Below are 21,701 nucleotides of genomic sequence, written 5' to 3'. Positions count from 1 at the left end.
AGATGGCCTGGAACTCACCTCTGATCCCAACCAGTCCCCACGGTTCCATCTTGAGACCTTGCATCAAAAGAAAAGGCATTCGCGTTTTGTTTCTGTTTTCTTTCCTTTCTCTCACCTCTTTCTCTCCTTTAGTAGAGCCACGGCCTCAAGTCACGGCATTGGCAATGTCTACTTCTAAACTATGGAATGTTTTCACATTGACGACGGGATTACTCACGAGGGGTGGGGATGGCTGTCCGCATGTTCATGAGACAGTGAGTTATGGAGAGCTTGTTGGGAATCACACAGCACAGAGACACCAACAGTCAGACACCAAGCCCCAGGCCTGGCCCTAGATGTATTTTTTCTTGAGGTACCAGTAGGCAAAGTAGCCCATCCCGCCCAGGGAGCCCATGAGGAAGGAGGCCCCGAAGAAAGAGGGGGGTTTCCGCTTGACCAGCCGGAATGCGTTGGGGATAACAGCTGACAGCAGGGTGGTGTGGATGTCACCCAGGACTTTCCGGAAGGCAAAGCGTCTCTGGACCCTCTCAAAGAAGGACTGCAGGTTGGGTCGGCTGCCATCTTCCCAGTATTTCTTGGACAGTCCCAGGAACTTGAGGCGGTGCAGGGTGGCTCCCAGGAGGACATCCGCGAGGGTGAAGGCACAGCCGCAGAGCCACAGCTCACATTTCTGCCCTAGGGTGGGAGAGAAGAGGGATGGGGTGGATTTCTGGCCTTTGTCTGCTGTCCCCTGCATGTTTCCTAAGGGTCATTCATTCCTGTCCAACTTCAATGACTTTTGCCATATCTTTATACTACCTCTGTTATTATTATTTTCTCTCTCTTTTTTATTTTTTTTTGAGACAGAGTCTCACTCTGTTGCCCAGGCTAGAGTGTCATGGTGTCATAGCTCATAGGAACCTCCAACTCCTCACCTCTCAGTTCTAGTGACCCTCCTGTCTCAGCCTCCTAAATAGCTGGGATTCTAGGAGCCTGCCACAATGCCTGGCTTATTTTTCTGTCTTCATGACCTCATGACCATGGCCCTAGGCCTGAGCACTGATCTTTGCCTTGTGGAGTCCCTGCATTTGTAAGGGACTCCTCTTCAAGCCACCCAGTTTGTAGGTGTCCTCTGTGTTCTCCTGGGATGCCCTGGCCTTTGCATGGCCATCTGGCACCATCAATTCCTCCTCGCCAGGCACATTTTCTACCAGCGTGAGAATACACTTGTGCATCACCTATCTTAAAACAGCTCCTCCTGGAACCCCACGTCCTTCCTCAGCCACCACTCCATTCTCTGTTCCCTTCTACAGCCACGCTGCTTGCAAAAGAGGTGCCACATTCACCACTTTCATTGCTCGCCTCCCATTCTCTCTTCAGTTTACTCCAATCTGGCTTTTGCCCCCATGTTCCAATGAAGCTCCCACCACCCACATCCATGGCAGGAACCCAGGGGACACTTTCCTGTTCTGGTGTACATACATTTCCTAGCAGCATCAGACACCATTCTGCCTCCTTAAGATGTAATCCTTTCTCGACTCCTATGACACAAGGGTCCTCCCACCTCACTGGCCAGTGCTCAGTCACTTTGCTGAGTCCCCTCACCATGGGCGAGTCCCAGGGCAGGTGTGGTAGTTTCGAAGTATACCCATGAATTACTCGGTAGACTCCTCCCTGCGGTGGAGCCAAGTTGAGTAAGGGCTGTATTTCGTGCTCTTAAACATAGGCTGGGAAGACCTTACCCCTTTGTAGACTGCCACAATGGCCACAAGCCCTTCCCATTCCCAGTGCACACCCCCTGTCCCTTTGGAGCATGGCTTGACTGCTCTAGCCACCAAGAAGTAGAGACTAAATCTCCACCTCTTTCATCTGGGCTTCGCTAGGTCACTTGCTTTAGCACATGGACTTCAGTAATGTGACATAAGCAGAGGCTTACGGAGGATTTTCATGTCGGGACTTTGTTCTCTCGCTGCAACCACCGCTCCGTGAATGAGCCTGGGTTAGGCTTCAGGGTGACAGGCGGCTTGTGGTGCAGGTACCTCCACTGGCCCTGCTGACAGCCAGCCAACCGCACACAAGCCAATGAGCCACCAACTGCCCACCGGCCACAAAGAGAAGTGAATTCAGTCATCCCCTGTGGGACAGAGGCATGCCGCCCCAGCTGAGCCCAGCCTACACTGCCAGGCCACAAAGCAGGAGCAAATAAAAGGTTCTTTTGCTAAGCCACTCAGATTTGGAGTAGTTTGTCATGCAGCAAAATCTAACTGAAACAATCCACCTCTCAAACCTCTCCAAAGATTTCTCACAGTCTTTCGTATAAAATCTAAACATGTCAATACAGGCTCTGGGGCCCAAGACCTCACTTCATCCTCTCTCACTCCCTCTGGCCTCACTCATGTCACTTTCGCCACCGTGAGTCTCCCCGTGGTCGTCTGACAGCTGAGAGGTCCCAGCACTCTCCCTCCTCAGAGCATCCCTCAGTCTGGGACCCACCTCCTCTGCTCTTCACTAGGCTCCTTCTCATCTCACTTTGAATGTCGCCTCCTTAAAGAAACTCCATCCAATTTGTCGTGCTTATTTATCGTTGATCTTGACACTTACCGGTATTGGTAATTCTGTGTTTACTTACGGGATCCCCTGACTGATGTCTTTTTCCTCTCCAAGATTGTAAACTCCATGAGAACAAGAACAGTGTTGGGTTTTGCTCATAATCTTATCCCTAGGGCCTGGCACACAGTAGGTATTTGGTAAATATTTGAATAAATGAATGAGAAAGAATGGTAATAGTCATTTTTTTTTTTAAAAAAAACTACTGTTTCGAAGGCATAATGTCTTGAGCCTAATACTGTGCAAAGTGCTCAACACTTCCTGTCTTCATGAATCCTCACTGTCAGATTCTATTATTCTATACATCTTGCAGAAGAGCTCAGAGAGGTACAGCAAATTCTGCAAGGTCACAGAGCTAGAGGGTAGTTGATCAGAAACCTGCATTCTTATCATCTAGTTTCACGCAAGGGCTCTGAACTGTGGCATGACATTGATAATACCTACCAGCTCTGCATTCTGCCCACAGGGGAGAAGCGGAGAGTGTGAGTGCCCCCCACCCACCCCCAGTTCAGGTTCAGGCATCCTGGTGGGTAAATGAACAACAGAGGCCAAGTGGGCCCAGCTAGGCCTTTAAAACCCATAGTCACCTTCTTGGGGGATCTGCCTCCCCCTCCCCCCCCCACCCAGAGACATAGAACTATTGACACTTCTCCATCTTGAACAATCTGTCATGTCACCATGGGGCCATGTGATGCAGTTTCCTCTCAGAAGATGTCAGGTCAGAGGTTAGGATCAGGCTCCTCCCTGTGTAGAAATCTCCCTCGGGAATATGTGTTCTCTGGGCTATCAGCTCTGACCACACAGGTCAGATTCTGTGTATCCCTGATCATGACACCAATTAATACTTACACTTCCATACTATGCACTGGGTGCTGTGCTAAGCCCGACGTGTCTTTTCTCACTGATCCTTACACCAGCCCTGGGAAGTAGGCACTCGTTTTATCTCCCTTTTATAGAAGAGATGAGAACCCACAGCTAGGGCCAAGAATTCAGACTCCAGGAGCTGAAGTTTGAGTCCAGGCTCTACCACTTCTATGGGACCTTGGAAAAGTTACTAAACCTTTCTGTGCCTTAGTTTCCTCATCTGTTAAACAGGATCACTAATATTACCTACATCCTACAAGTATTATGGGGATTAAGTGTTACACCAGCCCTGGGAAGTAGGCACTCGTTTTATCTCCCTTTTATAGAAGAAATGAGAACCCACAGCTAGGGCCAAGAATTCAGACTCCAGGAGCTGAAGTTTGAGTCCAGGCTCTACCACTTCTATGGGACCTTGGAAAAGTTACTAAACCTTTCTGTGCCTTAGTTTCCTCATCTGTTAAACAGGATCACTAATATTACCTACATCCTACAAGTATTATGGGGATTAAGTGGTTGAAATTTGTGAAACAATTAGACGAGTGCGTGACACACAGTTAGTGTTGTTAAATAGATACATTTTTATAGGCCGAATTGTGTTACTTTCAAAATTCACAGGTTGAAGCCCGAAGCTCCAGTATTTCAAAATGTGGTTGTCGGGTGGCACCTGTGGCTCAGTCGGTAAGGCGCCAGCCCCATATACCGAGGGTGGCGGGTTCAAACCCGGCCCTGGCCAAACTGCAACCAAAAAATAGCCGGGCGTTGTAGCGGGCGCCTGTAGTCCCAGCTGCTCGGGAGGCTGAGGCAAGAGAATCGCTTGGGCCCAGGAGTTGGAGGTTGCTATGAGCTGTGTGAGGCCACGGCACTCTACCGAGGGCCATAAAGTGAGACTCTGTCTCTACAAAAAAAAAAAAAAAAATGTGGTTGTCTTTGGACCTATAAGGGGATGATTAAGTTAAAATAAGGAGGTCAGTGTGAGCCGTGATTCAGTGTGACTGATGTACTTATAAGAGAAAATTTGGACATGCAAAGACACCAGGAGTGTGCAGCACAGAGGAAAGGCCATGTGAGGACACAGCAAGATAGCAGCTGCCTGCATGCCAGGGAAAGAGACCTCAGGAGAAGCCAACCCCACCAGAACCTTGATCTTGGACTTCTAGGCTCTGGAACTATGAGATAATAGATTTCTGCTGTTTAAGCCACTCAGGCTGTGGTATTTTTGTTACAGCAGCCCTGACACACTAATGCATGAATCAATAACATACACCTGAGTTTCAAGGTCGCCCCGTGAGAGAAGGGCAGAGCTGAGACTGATCCCAAAGCCAGTCTCAGAAGCACTGAGAGCTCTCCTGTGATGGCTCCTCCTCTGCTAGAATCAGGAAAGTTCTCCTTGAGGTGTGTACTGTTTTTCATCACTTAGTCATACTATGTTTTTTCCAGAAAGGATTTAAGGCAGCTGGCATCAGTAGGGACGATTGTCCCTATTTGGGACATGAGGTTTCTGCATGTGTCTTGTGTTTGTGGTATCAGTTGTGAGATGCTGGAAAGAACACTGGACCGATGGAGAGGAAATCTGTTCTTGCCCTGAGCTGTGTAAATTTTCTCACCTGGAGAATGTGCCTGCTGTTAGCTGTCACAGATATTAAGTAAGTAATGTGCCAGGCGCTGTGCTGAGCGCTTTCCATTTTTCACAGGAGTCCAGCAAGATGGGGTTAAGGTTTCAAATTGTATTATCACCATCTCATTTTACAGATGAGGAGACTGAGGCTCCAACAGGGAAAGCCATCTGTCCAAGGTCACAGACTACAGGCAGAGCAGCTGGAACTCTAACTCCAATTGATCCCGCTCTGACCCTGGGCTCTGTGGCCTTCCCATTCACATAGACAGATGCACAGAGAGCTGTGTGCTCCATAAAGTTGCACTGTTGAGGAGGCAAGACTGACAAATCTCCAAAGCCAGAGCTAGATACAAAGGTCCAGAATGAAATCCGAAGAAGAGCTGTGGCAAAGCTCTTCTTGTGGTGTGTGACTGGTGTGTGATAGGCGAAAATGAGGCAGAGAATGTGGGGAGATTACTCCAGGAGGGAGCAGCTGCAGGAGCAAAGGTGTGGCGGTGGGAATGAAGCTGGCATGTCAGGGTCTGGAGACCCACCTGGAAGGAGGAAGGGTCAAGGTCGGAGAGTCTAGGTGAGTTGTAGATGTTTGGATGCAGATCAAGGAGCAGGGCAGGTGAGATGGTATGGTGGGTAGTGGTCACCACCACCACATTATCTTCACCGACCTTAATTAAACACCTACTATGTGCCAAGCCCTGATCTAAGCACTCTCCATGTAATATTTCACATGGTGTCTCAGCAGCTCTCTGAGCTAGGTCTTATTATTAGTCTCATTTTATAGATGGGAAACTAAGGTCCAAAGAAGTGAGCGCCTGACCCATGGTTTACTCAGCTAATAAGTGGCCAAGCTGGGACTTGAATCTAGGTCTATCTGACTGCGTAGCCCATGATCCTAACCACTTGGGAAGTCTTCTGAGATCTTTGGGGGGGAAAAAAGGCTGGGAAGGAGCAGGGGTGGGGTGGGCTGCAGCTCGCACCGTCCCCAGGGCTGGCACCCACCCTCGTTCTCCAGCTTCCTCTTCTCAAGTTCGGCCTCTATCTGGTCCAGCACCATGGCCAACTCCCCGAGGATCTTCTTCAGGTAGCTCACATCATCATGCTCCAAGATCTTGGCCTGGGGGCAGGACAGGAGTCAGAGAAGCTGAGCCAGGGTGTCCCGGGATGGAAGGAGCTTTGCTAACCCCCTTCTTCAAACCTAGCCTCCAAATATCCCCCAGGGCATAGGATGACCCACTGTCACAAAGCACCTTCATCTGGTGCTTACAACACTCCCCAGAGATGGGCTGTCCTGCTTGGGTCCCTCTCACGGAGCTGGTGCACTTACACACCCAGCTGCTGGGAGATTGGTCTAGTGGCACACAGCTGCTTCTCCAAGAATTGCCTTCAACCAAAGAGGAACTGCCTTGCTCAGAAAGACTTAGGAGGTTACCCCTCTTCCCAGATGATCTGTAGCCGATCACTAATAATATGGGTATAACAGGCTGCCCCCTTGCCTCAGATGGACCAATTTGGGGGCACTGTTTAAGCTCCAGAGCTTCCTGGAGGTCAGATGACACTTGGCTGCCTCCCTTCCCATCCCGCCCATCCTTCCTGGCTCCTCCTCTGAGCACTCCCTTGATACCTCCACAAACCTCTACTCACTGCTCTGCTTTTAGGGACACAGCCTAACCCCTGATGAAACTGAGGTCCCAGAGCAGCCGTGGCTTGCCCAGGGTCTAATAGCCAGTAAGTGACAGAGGTGGGAGGGTTAGAAGCACCAGCCACTGGTTGTCTTGCTTCATGTCATCATCAGATCCTTTACTTAGAACCAGCTCTTCCCAGTTAATTTCCATGGAAAATGTGGCCTGGCAGCCTCACCATGAGCTTCTTTTGTTTAGAAAGGTAGGGCTCGGAGAGCTGGGGCTCCTCTTCATGGTCCAATTTCATGAGGTCTGTGGTGGCGTTGGCTAAATGTCCTGGGGAGAGAATAGGAAAGGTCCTGTCCCTCTGAGAGCTAGAGCCTCCCAATCACGTCCCTCACACAACTGGAAGGAGGTTCCAGCCAAACACTGGTGAGAGAAGCACCACAGCAGTGGGCAGCATGTAGAGGACATTGAAGGCTCCCCTACAAGGGACAGGTGAGCTAGCAGCTTGCCCAAGGCTCAGGTTAGTGGGAGAAAAACCCCGCACATGGCATGGCCAATGTCTAACAAAGACTGAACTTACTGGGAGGGACCCAGGGGCCAGGAGAGCTCACCAAGGAGGAGGGGGAGGGGTTCCAAAGATGGACAGTACCCAGACCCTGGTCCTGGTCCTCTTCCCTCCAGCACCTGCCTCTCCTCCTGCCGTCTTCCCAAACTGCAGCGCGCCCTCTCCCCACCCCCACCCCGCATGAAGTTCAAGCCCCATGCTTGGGATTTGTCCTCAACTCCTCCCTCTCTCTCCTCCCTACAGCAAACTAGGCCCAGGGCTGTTGACCTTCCTCCTCCATCTTTCTCATGTTTTCTCACATTAAACCTCCTCCGGTCAGTTCCAGCTCTATCACTGCCTCTCTCTGCCTTGCAAGCCCTCCTCCCCACCTCTGCCAGAGAGACAGTTCAGCAAACACACAAGTGGCCACTCCACTCGCTGTTTAGAACCCAGCCTGGTTCTTTCCTGCCCTCTGATAATGTCCCAGATCCTCAATTTGCCCTAAGAGAGCCTGCAAGGTCTCCCTTTCACCTGTTCCATTTTTCACTGAGTTCCCCCAAGTGTCTCTGTCCCTGAAGGGTACATTTCAGCCACTCCAATTGCTTAACTATTCCCAGATTGTGCCGGACTGTCCCAAACCTCCAGGCTTTTGCTCACACTACTTCTTTCTCTTGGAACAGGCTTATCCTCTATTCCTGAAATCCACCTTCTAGATCCAGCTGCAGGATCTTTCATGAAGCCCTTCCTCATCCTCTAGGAGATATGACCACTCAGTGCCTTTGTTCCCCAGTGTACACTGCCATGGCACAACCCTATTAACCTTGTAGTTGATGTGACTAATGTGCCCCTGGACTTGTGCAGTGCACAGCCTATACTGCTTGCTGTATATGGGAATGTTGATGCTAATGTGGTTATCCCTAGATGTACGTGTTTATGTCTCTCACTAGAAGCTGAGCTTCTGGAGAGCAGTGGCTATGTCAGATTCATCTCTGTCCCCTTAGAACCCAGCACAGGCCTGACACAGAGCGGGAGCCCAGCGAGTGTTGAATGAATGAATAAAGGAATGAATGGAATGGGTCATTGCAGTTGTTCAGCTCCATTGTCTGAGATTTCATCACCTACCACCCCACTTGGCCTGATGTAAACCCCAGTAAACACATTCCCAGCTCTTTCAGCATCGGGGCTATATTAAGTCTCATTTATGTTTTATGAATATGAAAGTCAAGGACAGCATCTTCCCTCCTGCTGGTCACTTTGGGCTGTCCATGTGGCTCTCTTTAGATCCCAGGACAGCAGGCCAGGCTGAGAGAAGACCTCTGGCTGATGACAGGAGTTGAGGGTTGCTGTAGCCTGGCTTGTACTCATTCTGTTTCCTGTGAGTCCCCTGGCCCTCCCTCAGCTGGCTGGAGCCTGGAGATCCTCTCTACCTCCTGGAAGGGGGATGGTGGCTGGGCCTGCTCTGGACTCACTGACTTTTAGGCACCTTCCAACAACTCAGAGCAGGATTGGAAGTGTGTCCCAGAAGCAATGAGACTGCCTCTGTCCTCATCCAGGTCCCAAATTTTGCTCACCTATGTAACAGTTGTGGCCCGTAACTGCCCATCCATTCTTCCCTCTGGGGAATGATCTTTGTAGCATGCAGATCTGACCATGTCACTTCCCATCGCTGTTTCTCCACTGCTTTCTGGATAAAATCCTGATTCTGCCAGACGTCCCTAGACTCACTCCCTGACCACTCCCATCTACCTGGGGCTACCGTCCCACCACACTCAACTTCCTTCTGTCCACCAAATTGGACTGATTCTCTCTTGTCTTTCCCTTCCACCTGCTACTCAGTTCTGGTTGTTGCTGCGTTTCAGAAGCCTCCTGTGCCCCAGAAGCTGGGGTGGGCTTCCCCATGGTCCCACTGCTTCCCTGCTCCCCTGCTCATAACTGATTGGTATTAGGTTTTAAAAGTTCTCTAATTTATTTTTGAACAGGTTACATATGCATATTTGTTGAAAATTCAAACAATATTGGAGAATATACAGTAAAATTAAATCTCTCTGCTCTGCACCTGTAGTCTCTTAGTTCTGCTCCCCAAAGGCAGGCACTGTTGGCAGCGTCTGGTGCCTCCTTCTAGAAATAATCCTTGCATTGCAAGAACCTGTGTACCCATTTAACCCCCTTTTAAGCACATCAATAGTAGCACACTAGATGGGGTGGGGACTATTGCCCCAACCTGGGGTCACTCAGTATCCTTGGCCACCAACCACAGCCCTGTTTGTTGGTGTCCCTCCCAGGGCCTTGACCCTGAGGGTATGTGGCTGGGACTCCTGGGAGGAAGTTCCCCAGCTCTGGTTGGACAAAACAAGCCTTGGGGTGGGGGTGAGGGACAGACAGGCCCATAGACTTTGTATGGGATGGCAGGATAAGAGCCAGGGGCAGGGGAGGGGAATGAGAGAGAGACTGGCAGAGGAGGAGAGAGACAATTAGAAACAGGGTGAAAGAGATGGAAGGCCAGAGAGAAAAGGGTAGAAAAAGCCAGCAGGAGGCAAAGAGTCAGAATCCCTAGATATGCAGAGAAAGGCGGGGTCACCTGGAGAAGGCACCAGGGAGAGGAGGAGGAAGACCGGGATGACAGAGAGCGAGCCCCTGGAGTGGGAGCACAAGGTGCAGGAGGGAGGACTCCCCTTGAAAGGAAGAATGGAACCACGAGGGTGCAAGGGAAGGGGCTCTCTCGGCCACCCCAGCACTCACTGCGGATCTCAGCCGTGGCATACTTGGGGATCATGGAGTCGGTGGTGAGCTCAGGGTGCAGGATGCAGCCGTGTGTGTACGCGTCCATGGGCAGCGCGTCCAGCAGCTCCCGATACTGCAGCACCCGTGCGTGCTGCGGGCTGCCCACCTCGGGCATCAGGGACACCACGTGCTCTGTGGGACACCGACAGGGGCTGGGCTGGGCAGTGGAGGGCCCTGCCAAGGCCACGGCCCTCTAGCACTCTGAACCCAAGATGTCTCCACCCAGATGCCTGGGCCCATGCTGTCCCCCTGAGGGGCAGCCTCTCTCAGCTTCAGACTTGTTGCCCTGTGGGAGTCTGGGTCCAATGTTGCCGGATTTCAAGAAAAGCTGGCAACCTGGGTGATTAAAACTCAGGTTGCCTTGATTTCTACATGTTGGCAGCTAATTCATATTTTTTTCAACAGTACATTTCTGGGCCCTGATCCCCGCCCAAGCGTTGCCTCCGTGGTAGGTGAGTAGCACAGGCTGGGCCTACAGAAATGCTGAAGGAGGGAGAGGACAGAGGCAGGGCTCAGGGGTGTCTGGGCCCTACACTTGTCTGTGGGGCTTGGGGATTTCTGGGCTCTGCCTCTTGTCTGCAGCATTCTGGGGTGTCTGAGCCCTGCCTGGGTCTGGGGGTTCTGGAGTGTCTGGGAACTAACTGCCTCTGTTTGGAGGTGTCTGGGCCCTGTACTTCTTCTGTGGGGTTCCTGGATGTCTGAGATCTTATCTATGGGGAGTCTGAGGCCTGGAGGGGGAAAGTGCTGGGTCTTGCCTTTTCCCAGGTCCTGTGGGAGATCTGGGTTCTGTCTGTGGGGACCTGGAAAGGAGTCTGGGTCCTGCTCATGTCCAGGGGGCTCCTGAGGGTCTGTGGCTATGCTTGTGACTCCAGAGTTCCTGGGGAAGGGGGCCTTTACCCCAGCACTCCTAGAGGGTGTCTGGCCATGCCTCTTCCCTGGAGTATCAAGGGCCTGAGTCTGGGGTCCCCAGGGACCTGTGGTTGTGCCTGTGGCTCTGTGGTTGCTGGGGGGGCATCTGAGCCCTGTGTCTCCTACAGGGGAGACCGTCTTTGCCCGTAGCCCCAGCGAGTCTCCCCAGACCTCCCGAGGCCGCGGGTGGGAAGGGTGTGCCCTGTCTGAGCCGATGGCATTGGGTGGCGGTAGCAGCCGTACCTCCTGTGAAGGTGCGCTCCACGTAGTCGATGATCTGGTCGTAGTCGCTGATGATGTTATCACGGTGGATGATGACAGGCACCTCCTCGCCCAGGTTGAGCCGCATGAACCAGGGCTCCTTGTGCTCGCTCTGTGGCAGGCTCACGTCCCGCTCCTCGCAAGCCAGGCCCTTCTCGGCGATCACCAGCCGCACCTGCAGGCGCCAGGGTCAGAGTGGGGCAGGCGGGCGGCACAGGGCACACTGCCCTGGCGGGGCGTGCGGGAGAGGAGGTCAGAGGTGGGGGAGGGGACACTGTTGCTTTCAGCCCACTCTTGGGCTTTCTGGTTGGGGCTGTATCTCCCAGGGCGTACGCCTGGTGGTGGGAGGAACAGAGCACTGCTCGGGAGGCAAGCAGCAGCGCCGCCTGGTGGTTAAGCGGCGGGGTTTCATACACTTGGGATAGGATTCCTAGTGTGAGCGTGGGCAAATTCCTTAAACTTTCTGAGCTTCGGTTCCTTATTTGTAAAATGGGAGTATTAACAATACCAACAGAATATCTGGCACATAGGTGGGACTCTATTTATGATTATCATTATCACGACTTGGACACTCAGCCTGGCCTCCAGGTGTGGATCTGGCCAGGAAATTCACAGAAGTTCTTATCATCATCATAATCAATAGCTAAATTTCTCAAATTATTTGGACAAAGCGGGGGTGAAAAATAATTTGCCAACATCGGTGGAGCCTTCTGTTGTTCCCAAACACCTTCTCATCTAGCAGCCTGGTTGGATACACAAAATAACCCCCTAGGAGAAGGAGTATTGCTCTGTTTTTCTTGATGAGAAAGCTAAAGCCAGAGAGGGTAAGTAACCTATCCAAAGTCACCCAGCAATCCAGCAGCTGACTTAAAACTGGAAGCCAAGTTCCTGACCCCAGATGAGTGCTCTCTTCCCTGAGAGCTCCTTCCAGGTAGTTCTGGGCCTGCCTTCTGTTGAGTCTTTCCTTATGTTTCTAGAGGGGTCCAGACAAACATTTGAGCTGGTAGAAGTTAACAGACAGCCTTGAGACTGGGGCATGCTCCTGACTCAGCCTGATATTTCTGAGCTAGAACATAGTTAGAGACCTCCTAGTCTAGTTGCCCTCTACCTGTAGACTGAGACTCAGAAAGAAGGATGGGCTTGTCCAAGGTCCTCGGGCAAGAGGATGACAAGTGGCTTCAGTCCTACACTCTTCTCCCTACCTTTTGGCCCCAGTCCAGGGGAGAGGGAGGGCATCTCTGAGAGAAGCAAAGGCTTATTCCCTTCACAAATCAGGGTCTCCAGACACACATGAGATGGTAGCTCCCGGAACTGGGCATCCCCAGTACCCCTGCTGGACACTAGGAGTTAAGCACTCCCAAAAGACAACATGGCGTTGTAGGCAGAACCTCGCACTGGGTATGTTCAAATCCCAGCTCTAGCACATACTTGCTGGATGACTTGGCTTTATAAGTAGCTTTACGTCTTTGTGCCTCAGTTTCCCCTCCTAATAGGAATCCTACAGCAGTTTCCTCAGAGGGCTATTGTGCAGATTAAATGTCTCTGTGGAATAGTGCCTGGCACACAGTACAGGTACTGTGTCTTAGCTACTTGTATTAAACCAGGTTTTAGAGGCAGACAGACCTAATGTGAAGCCTAGCTCCACTGCTTATTTGTTATGTGACCTTGGACAAGTCCAAGTTTCAAGTTTTTGATTTCTCTCTCTGATTTCAAGTTTGTGTGAAGTAAGGAATGGAATCCACTCCTTCAAGGCTGGCATGGGGTGGATATGGAGTGATGTGGATAGAGTCCCAGCAATACAGGGGTTCTAGCATCACTAACATTATTCAGGCACACAGACTGCCCTGCACCCCTGCTTGATGCCCCATCCTCACAGCTAACACGAACCCTCCCTTTGCTCTGTGGACTGTAAAGAGGTAATTTACCTCTGAACACCTGAAACTCAGTCATAGATTTATTTGCTCCATCAGCCCAAAGCAGGTCCTAGGTGAGGCCCGTGGTGCAGGCAGAGCCTCTGGGCTAGGACGTGCCACACCAATACTGTGTGACCTTAGCTCTATCACTGCCCTTTCTGAGCATCCTTTCTCTCATCAGCAAATGAAGGTCCTGGACTCTCTGTCATGGAGAGCCCTGCAGCCACGCTGGGAGCTGACACTACTACATTCACGACCATGCAGAAGGCAGGGCTGGCTCTGCCTCTGCCCTTGGCAGTGGGAGGAAACTGCTGGTTCTGTCTGAGAGAGGGGAGGAAATGTTGCAGAGAGTGAGCAGCACACTGGGGTGGCATCTGTTTGAGTGTGTGTATGAGTGAGCAAGTGAGTGTGCATGCCTGTGTGAGCGTGAGTGTGGTGTGCAAGGACAAGTGTATGTGTAAGTATTGCATGAATGTGGGTGTGAGGGGGTGTGTGCCTGTGAGTGTGGGCCTTGTGTGTGTGCATGTGTCAGCATGAGTGTGCAAGAGTGAGAGGACATATAGGTATGTATTTTGAGCTTATGGGTGGCCTGTGCTCTGGAGTTCAGCTGGAACAAATGGCTCCCTTTTCTTATCCCTGCCAGCCCTGGCATCCTGGGGCCTCAGCCTGGCCCTCCAACCTCTGAGCAGAACTGGGAGCTCTGAACGAATGGAAACAGAGACCAAACCATGTCTTTGCCCTTGGCAGGTCCAGAAAGTTGGCCTTCCTTCTAGCCTGGAGCTCCAGTGAAGGTGTCAGGTGTGGCTGCTGTCTGGGGAGGGGACTATCTTTAGAGTACAATAATCCTGCTTGGAGCTGCCTCAGGGTCATCCTGGCAGGTGGCCAAGGAGACCTTCACCTTTAGCTGAGCTGCAGGCCATGTGTCACCCTGTGGGGGAGGGAGACCCAGAGAGGAAGTCAAGCCCAAGGGAAGGGCAAGCAGCCACCAAGGCCATCTGCCATCTCTGCCTCCCGGAGGTTGGATCAGAGTGAAGTGGTCACCACTCAGCATGACCAGACATCAGCCATCTCTGGGTAAACCATTTTCCTTGTGGGAAAATCACCCATGGGTGTTGCACTGTTATGGGTTAGGCACTGTCCCTCCTCACCCAGGCCCTTGTTTGGAAGACGCCACCTAGGTTGGCATCTCTGCCCAGCCATTTAGTTGCAGTATGACTTTGTAAAAGACACTTAGCATCTCTGAGCCCCAATTTATTTAAAATACCATTTAAAAAGAAATTAATAGATTTTTTTTTTTTTTTTTTGTAGAGACAGAGTCTCACTTTATGGCCCTCGGTAGAGTGCCGTGGCCTCACACAGCTCACAGCAACCTCCAATTCCTGGGCTTAAGCAATTCTCTTGCCTCAGCCTCCCGAGTAGCTGGGACTACAGGCGCCTGCCACAACGCCCGGCTATTTTTTGGTTTGCAGTTTGGCCAGGGCCGGGTTTGAACCCGCCACCCTCGGTACATGGGGCCGGCACCCTACCGACTGAGCCACAGGCGCCGCCCCGAAATTAATAGATTTTTTTAAAGAGCAGTTTTCTTAAATATACCTTCTTTTTTTGAGACAGAGTTTCTGTCACCCATGCTAGAGTGCCATGGCATTAGCCTTGCTCATAGCATCCTCAAAATCCTGGGTTCAAGCGATTCTCCTCCTTAATCTCCTGAGTAGCTAGATCTGTCGGCACCTGCCATAATACCTAGCTAATTTTTAATATACTTTTAAAATATAATGCTTTATATTTACAAATTCATCGCTTTCTAAAACTTATTTATTGAGTGCCTACAATGTGCTAGGTCTTGTTCTGAGTGCCAATGAACAAAATAAAGATCCTGGCTCTCAGGGAACTGACACTTAGTGGGGTCAGACAGATGATAAGGAGTTAAAATGATTCAGTCTGTCAAAAGTTGTGGAGTGCCTCAGAGAAAAGAAAAACTACAGTGGGGAAGGGGAATCAGGTGCTAGAGTGTAAAGGTGACAGAGGCATTTTTTGGGTGGTCTGTTAGGGCAGCCCTCTCGCAAAGGTGGCATTTGAGCAAAGGCCTGAAGTGATCCACACAGGATGTGGGCAAAAGCTCTCCAGGCTGCAGGAACAGACAGTGCAAAGCCCCTAAACACATCAGACATCGGAGTGACAGTGAATATATCCACATAGCTGCAGCAGGGTATGGGACAGACAGGGAGGAGAGAAGCAGACAGGATCATGTGTGGGGGCTTTTGATCAACACTCCTGGGCCAAGGGGTCTATGAATCAATTCAGGGAGTCCTTGAACTTAGATGGGAAAATTACATGTTTATTTTCAGTCATCTCAAACTGACAATCAGCATTCTCTTCAATTATGAATGTAGGCGATAAAAGTATGGTAGTGTTAGCTGTGCCTGCAATATTGTCACCACCAGGAATCAGATATTTTCATCACTTTGCAGTTGTTACAGTTACCTCAAAATATCATGCATACTCATCACGACTTCAGTATGACAGTAGTTATCAGATCTGCCACTAGGTTGTGTTATATAGAGGAGTTAATTTATAATAGTATGTATTATTATGTAATAATACATGTAATGCTATGCTTCAATAAGATTGGTTTGCTTTCTAACCTAAAAATCCTATAAATTTTATTTTATGCAATTGAAGACATTATTCTGAGAAGGATCCAGAGGCTTCCTCCAACTTGAATCCTGACCAAAGCAAGGTTAAGACCCTACAGGTGTCTGAGGCCATTGTGAGGACTCTAGATGTTTCCTGAAGGGGCTTGGAGAGTGACTGCAGGCTTATGAGCAGAGAGGTAACAAGATGTGCTGTGTCGTTGCCACCATCAGCTCTCATCTCTGGGTCTCCTCTGGGGTGGGGAAAGGTGATAAGTGGTCAAGGGCAGCCTGGACAAGGCCAGGGGCCAGTGCCCAAGAGTTCAAAAGGCAAGGCCAGGGTGGGAAGTAGAGGTCATTCCTCTCCTCTTGATTCCCTCCTGCCACACTTGGGTGTGAGGACCTGGGGGCTGAAGGCTGGGCCAGGGGTCCCCCACATATACACTCAAGACAGGGCAGACCTTGAGAAGGAGGGGTAAGGGAACCTTGAACCAGGCTTGCTTCAGGGAGCAGGGATGGCCCTCCGAGACTCACTCTGGTGGAGATAACAGCAATAATAACAGTAAACTCTTTTTTTTTTGTAGAGACAGAGTCTCACTTTATGGCCCTCGGTAGAGTGCCGTGGCCTCACACAGCTCACAGCAACCTCCAACTCCTGGGCTTAAGCGATTCTCTTGCCTCAGCTTTCCGAGTAGCTGGGACTACAGGCGCCCACCACAACGCCCGGCTATTTTTTGGTTGCAGTTCAGCTGGGGCCGGGTTTGAACCCGCCACCCTCGGTATACGGGGCTGGCGCCTTACCGACTGAGCCACAGGCGCCACCCATAACAGTAAACTCTTATATAGCACTTCTGTGTGAGGCACTGTTCTAAGGGCTTTCCGTGTTTAACTCTAAATCCTTACAAAACTCAGTGAAGTAGGTACTGGTACCTACTAGTACCCTCATTTTACAAAAGAGCAAACAGGCACAGAGATAGTAAGCGATTTGCTCAAAGACACACAGCTGGGAAGTAGCAATCTTGATTGTTGATTTTGAAGAGCTGGCAGGTATGAGGACAGAGGGGGCACAGAGAAGTAGGGCAGTTCCTCCAGCCTGGGGCTGGAGGGCAGCAGGTCATATCAAGTGTCTAGTCCTTGTTCCTGTCGAGAAAACTGAAGACCAGGAGGGTCAGTTGTACAGCCGGTTGGTCTAGAGAATCTTGGTCTCTTGACTTCCCTGCATTTTTTTGCCTCCCAAGCTCATTCCTCCCTACAAAAGAGGAGGAGGCTGGGGGCAGGAACAGCCTCAGAAGCACACTAACATTTATACAATGCATTTAGAGCTTCTCTAAACCCTGTGGCTCCAAACCATCACTTGTGATGGTGCTTGGAAGTTCATTATTAGTGTGCCATTTTTATTTTTTATTTATTTTTGAGACAGAGTCTCATTATGTTGCCCTAGGTAAAGTGCTGTGGCATCACAGCTCACAGCAACCTCAAACTGTTGGGCTTAAAGGATTCTCTTGCCTTAGCCTCCCAAGTAGCTGGGATTACAGGCGCCTAGCATGACGCCTGGCTATAGTATGCAGTTTTTTAAAGCACCGTGCTGAGTATGGGAACGTGCATGATATCACTCAGTCTTCCCAACCCTCTGAAGTAGGTACTGCAATTACCACCAAACTTAGAGAAGGGGAGACACTTTTACAAAGTCACACAGTTGGGAAGTAGCAGGGTAAGGTTTGACCTCATGTGTGGCTGAATCCAAAATCCATATCTTTATAATAGCACCCAGCACTTAACTGGCACTTTCTATGGCCAGGCCCTATGGTAGGTGATTTGCATGGGAACATTTGCTGAATCCTTACAACCATCCTGTTGTGGGGCACTAATAATAGCCTCAGTTTACAGATGTGGATATCTGAGCCATGAGAGGTTGTGCAGTAATCACTTAGCTGGTCAGTAGTAGAGCTGAGATTGAATCCTAGGCATTCTGGCCCCAGATTCTGGGTCCTGGATTTCCACACTGTCCTGCTGCCCTCCAGGTCTGTAATGGTCCCTAGATGCCCGATGGAACCACTATCCTAGAAGTGGCTGTTTCCCACTATTAATAGTCCATGTGCCATTCAGGGCTTCTCACATGCTTCATGATGGGGGCTGTCACCTTCATGCCGGCAAGGCCCTTTGGGACCGGAGGGAAGGAAGAAAACCTCCCTGCTAGGCACATACCACACACCAGGCACTTAACATAAGCCTATGTACTCTAAATTCTCCAAGAACTCTGCAGAGTTAGGTGTAAAAGTCCTCTTTCCTAGATAACAACATTGAAGCACAGAGAGGTGAAGTGACTTGCCCAAGGTCACACAGCCAAGAAGTATCCAAGATGAGAATGGAACCCAGGACTATCAGACTGCCAAGATCATGCTCTTTCTGCCAAGTTACACTGCTTCTAGAATCTACAATGAGCCCCTAGGCAGGGAGAAGACCACGACAGGGGAGGTCCCCCCAGGCTAGCTTGATTAGAAACTTGGTCAAAAGAGGGGTTGTACTATATAGTCCTAGCCTTGACTAAGGGGCTACCTCAAGCTGAATAGAAAATATTCTAGTGGGGAAGAGCAGGAGGCTCCATCAGCATGGTTCTAGGAGGTACTTCTGCCCTGCCCTCTGGTCCTAGCCACTGAGGCCTGATTCTTGAGATTCTAGGTGGGAAGAGGTTCTGGAATCTGAAGGTCAGTCTGATTCATCTCCAAACCCCCAGCCCTTTCCACAAGCCTGCCGTGGTAGGTGGTCAGCAAATATGTGCAGAATTTGAGGACGAGTCCCAGTCCCACTATGACCTTGGCTAAACTTGGCCCCTCCTTTACCTAGAGTTTTAATAACCTTATAACACCCATTATTAGCAGAGCCTTAACCTCTTGTCAGGCACTGCTATCAGCAATTTTTTGTGCATCCTGTCACATTTCATCCTCATAATAGCCCTCTGAGGAAGTTACTTCATTAGCTCCATTTCACAGATTGATAAACTGAGGCTTTGAAGAGACAGGATGACCTGTCTAATGCTTTACAGTGAGTAGTGGGGAGGATGGCTCTCCCACTGGGGACTATCTGGCCTCAGAGTTTATATTCTAAACTGGGGCACTCAAAGGGTGATCAGTGGACCAGCTTCATCAGCATCCCATAGTGGCCCGGTGGAAAGGCAGCACCTTGGGTGCCACTCCAGACCTACAGAATCAGAATCTCTGGGGTAGAATCCAGCCTTAACCAGGATCACCTAGTGATTCTCATGCATGCTCAAGTTTAAACAGTGCCAGCCTAGAACACTAAGTTACACTGCTTCTTCAACAACCCGTGCTTAGAAGTAGCTATTATTATTATCCCACTTTCCAGATGATGAAACTAAGCCTGGACCAAGACTCAAACCCAGGTCTTTTGGTTCCAAGGCCATTTCTTTCCACGGAATCTGTTTTTCCATCTGGAAAACGAGTGACTGGAACAAAAGGACCTTCCAGGAAGAAAAGGAGCAGGAAGATCAGGCAGCAGGTGCGGCGCAGGCCTCGGCGGGACCCTCCTGTGGGCCCTGGCCATGGTGCTGAATCCGGGCCCCGGAAAGCCGCCTGGGGTGGCAGATGGCGTCCCTGTCTTAGGGACGCAGTACATGGCCTTACCGCCAGAAAGCTGGAGCCCTGAAACTCAGCACCAGACTGGATTTCCAATTTCCCCCCAGCTCCCCTGGGTCTGAGAAGGGTCTAAGGGGCAGAGCCACTCTGTGTCTTTAAGAGCAACACGGATTTGATGGGCTGAGCCCAGCCGGTCTGAGGGGATGGGTTAACTCCTTCCTTCTCAGTTCAAGAGGGGGGTCGGGTAGGTGACGACTGGGGACAGACCCTCGAAGCCTCAAGCAGAAGGAGGCCCGCAGCCCGGAAAGAGGGGCAGAGGAGCTGTGACCTGGGGGTCTGCAGTGTCCAGGACAGCAGCGCGGAGGGAGGGCCCGAGGCTGGCCTGCGAGTCTGACCCCAGGAAGCGCTTCTCCTCCTCCCTGCAGCCCCACGACAGGCCGCCTTCTCAGAAGTGCCCAACCCCTTCCTCTTGCCTTTGTCTCTCTTTTCAGCCCCTCAAGAGACCGGGTTTTTCTGGGAGGGAAACAGGCAGAATGGATGCTCCCAGAACTGGAGGTTGTGCTTCTGGGGCCCAGCAGGGCCGGTCACCTCTCGGGAGAGCACCCTTGTATCTCCACGTCCTCGTCCTCGGGGGCCCCCCCAAAGCCCAGATTTCACCCTCACGCTGAAGCCTCTCACCGCCTTCAGACCCCGCGAGCTGCAGGGGTCCGCTCCCCCCAGCCGCCCGGCCCCCATGCGCGCCCCGCTCCCGGCGCCGCGGGCTGTACCTTCTGCGAGCTGAAGGACTGGGTCCAGTGGTACAGAACCAGGCTCTCCCGGGGCCAATGGGCGGGGCTGGCCGCCTCGGGCGCGTCGGGGGCCTCCACCGGCTTGGCGGCATCGCTCTCCAGCGCCGAGATGGGCCACCAGCTGCAGTTGGTGGGGGTCAGGTTGTTGGGGGTCGCCATGACAGCCCTCAATCCGACCGAGGAAAGGAAGAGGCTCCGGCGACAGCGGCAGCGGCTCTCTCGCGCCCAGCATCACATGGCCTCGCCGAGCTGCCGGTCTCCCTCCCTCCTCTGTGAATGTCATTACTCACGCGGGGGGTGGGGGTGGGGTGGGGGGAAGGGCTAGGGGATCCCGGGAGCTCCTTCCCTCCCCATCGCCCCTCACCCTCAGGTTTGTCCCTGGTCTGCACCAGAAAAGCCACCAGCTCTGTCAGGCTCCCTGCAAGGGTGCATGGAGCCTCAGGGCAGGGGGCAGGGCCCCCAAAACAGCTCATATCCGACCGGTCACCTGCCAAAGACTCCACCATTATCAACGCGTGCACTGGTGCCTTACAATCTTCCAAAAAGCAGATACCTCTTAGGACAATCGTGGTTATAGACATCTATTCCTTTTAGAAATTACTGTCTGAAAATAACTCCTCTCACTTTTGAAACTGTTATTTTCTAAGTTTTCCCCTGAAGGGTCTCTAGGGGCAGAAGGGAACAAACTATCATTTATTTTGCAAGCACTTAGTCCTAGTGCTTACTGTGCGCCCGGGCCCTGTTCCAGGGGCTTCACAACCATCCACTCATTTAACCCTCATAACAATCCTATCAGCCTCATTTTACACAGAAGGAAACTGAGGCACAAAGCGGCTAAGTGACCTTGCCCAAGGTCATCTAGCCCGCATGTGATGGAGCTGACTTGAACCTAGGCAGTTTTGCTCCAGAGTCTGTATTCTGGCCATAAGGTTATGATAGTGATAGAAACAACAGCACAGACAGCGTTTCTCAACCTGAGCAGTTTACACACATCCTCTCATTTCATCTGCCCAATAATCATTTTTCCTAGATGGGGAAGGTGAGGCTCAGAGATGTCAAGTCATTGGTCCAAGGTCACACTCTCACCTGGGAGACCAGCGCATAACCAGATGAGCCCAAAGAAAGCCTATAATGTCTTCACCGCCATAGAGTGTATCCTTCAGGATACGTGCATGGGAACTTTACATGATGTTCCTGATACACCCATAATTCCCTCATACTGCGTTTCAATTTATTTAGCATTGAGCCAATACAAAAGCAGACCCAGAGACAGCAGATGCAAATAGTTATAATAGGAAGATAAGCTTCGAAGCCCCCACCTGGTCATTCTACTCCTGGGCACTCCCCAGGAGTGTAAGCAGGGCTGGTAAGGAATCAGCGTCCTTCCTCTACCAGGTAACAAATGTTCTGTGGCCATAGGATTCTCTTGCTTCCTTGGTTACCAGGAAGCTACATTTTTATTAAGTCCTAGTTGCTACATTAGCCTCCCTGGTTCAGGCATGATGGTGCATGCCTGTAGTCCCACCTACTCAGGAAGCTGAGGCGAGAGGATGGCTCAAGCCCAAGAATTTGAGGTTGCTGTGAGCTATGGTGCC

The 21,701-nt window shown here is 51.1% G+C and overlaps 1 protein-coding gene across 1 annotated transcript; it reads right to left on the bottom strand.

Moving 5' to 3' along the window:
- Positions 1–304: 304 nt before the first annotated feature.
- Positions 305–20,365, bottom strand: GDAP1L1 (ganglioside induced differentiation associated protein 1 like 1). Its single transcript, XM_053573793.1, has 6 exons — positions 20,086–20,365; positions 11,165–11,357; positions 9,971–10,144; positions 6,920–7,017; positions 6,062–6,176; positions 305–675 (listed from the first exon to the last, which is right to left on the bottom strand). Exons 1-6 carry the CDS (start codon positions 20,263–20,265, stop codon positions 332–334), a joined length of 1,104 nt encoding a protein of 367 aa, XP_053429768.1. The 5' UTR covers positions 20,266–20,365; the 3' UTR covers positions 305–331.
- Positions 20,366–21,701: the final 1,336 nt, after the last annotated feature.

Source organism: Nycticebus coucang, chromosome 21 (assembly GCF_027406575.1).
Source record: "Nycticebus coucang isolate mNycCou1 chromosome 21, mNycCou1.pri, whole genome shotgun sequence".
Classification (NCBI taxonomy): Eukaryota; Metazoa; Chordata; class Mammalia; order Primates; family Lorisidae; genus Nycticebus; species Nycticebus coucang.
Note: the sequence above shows the minus strand (reverse complement) of the source record. Positions and strands in the feature narration are given on the sequence as shown.